Source organism: Octodon degus, unplaced genomic scaffold, assembly GCF_000260255.1.
Source record: "Octodon degus isolate 3935 unplaced genomic scaffold, OctDeg1.0 scaffold00076, whole genome shotgun sequence".
NCBI lineage: Eukaryota > Metazoa > Chordata > Mammalia > Rodentia > Octodontidae > Octodon > Octodon degus.
This window is the reverse complement of record NW_004524652.1, coordinates 9,363,149-9,365,974: the sequence shown is the minus strand read 5'-3', so window position 1 is coordinate 9,365,974 and position 2,826 is coordinate 9,363,149. Positions and strand designations below refer to the sequence as shown.

Here is a 2,826-nt window from a genome sequence, read left to right as displayed (position 1 = left end):
CTGAGATCCCCACCTCCGCCACCAAGAGATCATCGCTGGAGGCTGAGTTTTCAGCGAGTCGCTTGAACTCATCCTGCTTCTCACCGTAGGGGTATTGGGTGTCGAACTTCACCAAGACGAACTTGCTTTTGGGAATGACCTGAGGGTGCACAGAGCTGAGCAAGCTGGGTGTTCCAGGGGCTTTGGGGTTAATCCCCCTTCCCAGGGGGCCCCTGCTTAGGAAACAGAGTGGAAACAAGCCTACAAGGAGGCAAGCTCTCATATCTAATATTCATTCACCCACGAATCATTTACTGAGTATCCTACTGGGTACCTGTTCACGCTAATGAAAGGTACAGTATACAGTATAAAACCCAATGCAGAATACACAAACTTGTAGATAAAACCAAGGCCTCCTGTCTAGTGTTCCTTTCAGTAGGGCCACGGAGGCCTTCAGCATGCATGTCATCATCCCAGGATGCCTCTCTCAGTGAACACTGAACCAGATATCTGAAAATATAAATAAAACCATCTAAAAAGGAGTTGGCTAGAGGCCACAGTTCACACCCAGCAATTTCAGGGCAGACAAAGTTGGTGAAGGTAAGGCTTGGGTGTCTGTCAAGTTCCCTTTGACTAGATCTTTAAATCTTACGGGTTTTGTTTTTTGTTTTTGGTACCAGGGATTGAACTCAGGACCTTGCACATGTGAGGCAGCTCACTGTGCTGCTGAGCTATCTCTCCAGCTCTAGATCTTTAAGTCTTAAACTGCTAAGATGTTTAATTGTAGTAACACAAAATTTACTTGAAAGTAGAATTTAGTGCACTAACAGTGTTACATAAGTATCACTACTATCTAGTACCAGAACATTTTCATCACCCCAAAAAGGGAACTCTTGTACTTATTATTAAACATTTACTACTCAAGTCTTCCTCTTTCTTGCCTCAGTTATTAGATCTGTTTGTTTTTGGATTTTTGAGACAAGGTCTTGGTATATAGTTAAGGCTGGCCTCCAACTCACAGCAATCCTCTTGCCTCATCCTCTCAAGTGCTGGCATTACAGGCATGTGCTAGCACACCTGGCTGGATCTGTCTAGTCGATGGAATCACACAGTATGTATCTTTGGGTCTGGCTTGTTTGCCTTAGCATAATGTTCTGTCCTTGTAGTACTTAGTAATTCATTCCTTTTTGTAACCAAATAAACCATTTATCTATATGATGGATATGTGGGTTATTTCTTTTTTTCTTTTGGTGGAACTGGGGATTGAACTCAGGCCCTTGCGCTCTACTGAGCTATCTCCTTGGCCTCCTATTTCTATCTTTTGACAGTTGTGCCTAGTACTGCCCTGAACATTCACATTTTTGTCTGAACACTATTCAATTCTTTTGGATATATGTAGAAGTGGAACTGTGGATTCCTACGGTAAGTCTTCATTTAACTTACCGAGGAATCAAAGATATTCTGATGCACAGATTTTATCTAACAAGCTGCCTCTGGTCAGTAATACTGCCATTCCTCCTACAACTTTTTCCCTTTCTACTCCAGGGATCACTGGTCAGGTTTTCATCACAGGCAATCACTGTGTGTAATTATGTCAGGCTGACATGATTCCAGTTGCAGGCAAAGAACTAAATGTTTTTGTTAGTCGGTGTTCCTTACTATGTAGTGATGTTCATCTAGGTTTAGGTTTTTAAGACTATTTAACAATGCCTAGGGATACAAAGGCAGATGCCAGAACAGGTCATCTTTAATGGTCAATGACACCAAAAAAGTCTGTGCTCTGGAGGCCCAAAACAGGGAAATCAGATCACATCCCTCTGGCCCAACTGGCCTTGTTTCAGTTCAACACATTACACTTGTTCCCCGCTGGGCCCTTCCATTTGTTCTCTGCTGACTGTAACGCCCTTCCCCCAGCTGTCTGCATAGCCCACTCTGTCATTCAAGGTATGGTTCAAATGTCCCCTTCCAATGCACAGGAATCCTCCAACTATCTAATACTGCTTCATTTTTATCACACACCTCCCTCCGATGTATTTTCTTTATTAGTAACTCTCTGAAACCCTCATTTGCTTGTTTTCTATCCTTTCCACAAGAATATGCATTTATGAAAGTAAGGATGTTATCTGACCTGTCTTCTGCTGAATTCCTAGAGTCCCACACTGTCTAGAGTGTGACAGATGCTCTGAAAACAGATGCCTAGTGAACAGAACTCTGGTAGCAGTTGCTACAAGCCCAGAAGAAAACATGGATAAAAAGCACAACACATCCAGCACTCTGGACTGCTGAGGCAGGAGGATCATAAGTGGGAGCCCAGTCAAAGCAATTCTGTGAGCCCTTGTCTCAAAAAATTTAAGAATAATAACTAAACACACCACAGGGTTCCCATCTTCAAGAAATTATACCTATTTACAATTGTTAGTATTCTGGAATAATACTAACAATTACACAATAACCTAACACTGAAATTGAACTGAGAGACCTCCATCTGTTAACTGTACTATTCTTAGCTACCCAAGATAAGCATAGTTCTGAGTGGCAAATATTACAGAAATAATATTTTTCTTATTTCCATACTTCCCCGCACCATCATTTTGCAGTATAGCTAACAAACCCAGGGCCTTTACACTGAGCCACATCTCCAGCTCTTTACTTTTTTATTTTCTGTGTCTTGCTAAAACACCTATACTGCTCAAAACTTGTGATTTTCCTATGTAAGCCTCCTGGTTTGCAGTCTTTTTTTTTTTTTTTTTTTTTTTTGTGGTACCAGGGATTGAACTCAGTACCCTGCACTTGCCAGGCAGGCGCTTATTCTACTGAGCTATCTCCCTGGCCCCTGGTTTGCAGCCT

The 2,826-nt window shown here is 42.1% G+C and overlaps 1 protein-coding gene across 1 annotated transcript in view; it reads right to left on the bottom strand.

The window, feature by feature from the left end:
* Window positions 1–2,826, bottom strand: part of Erp29 (endoplasmic reticulum protein 29) — a 12,275-nt gene that overhangs the window by 6,662 nt on the left and 2,787 nt on the right. Inside the window, 1 exon segment of the mRNA XM_023720593.1 lies at window positions 1–139. Within this exon segment, the coding sequence (XP_023576361.1) occupies window positions 1–139 (139 nt within the window).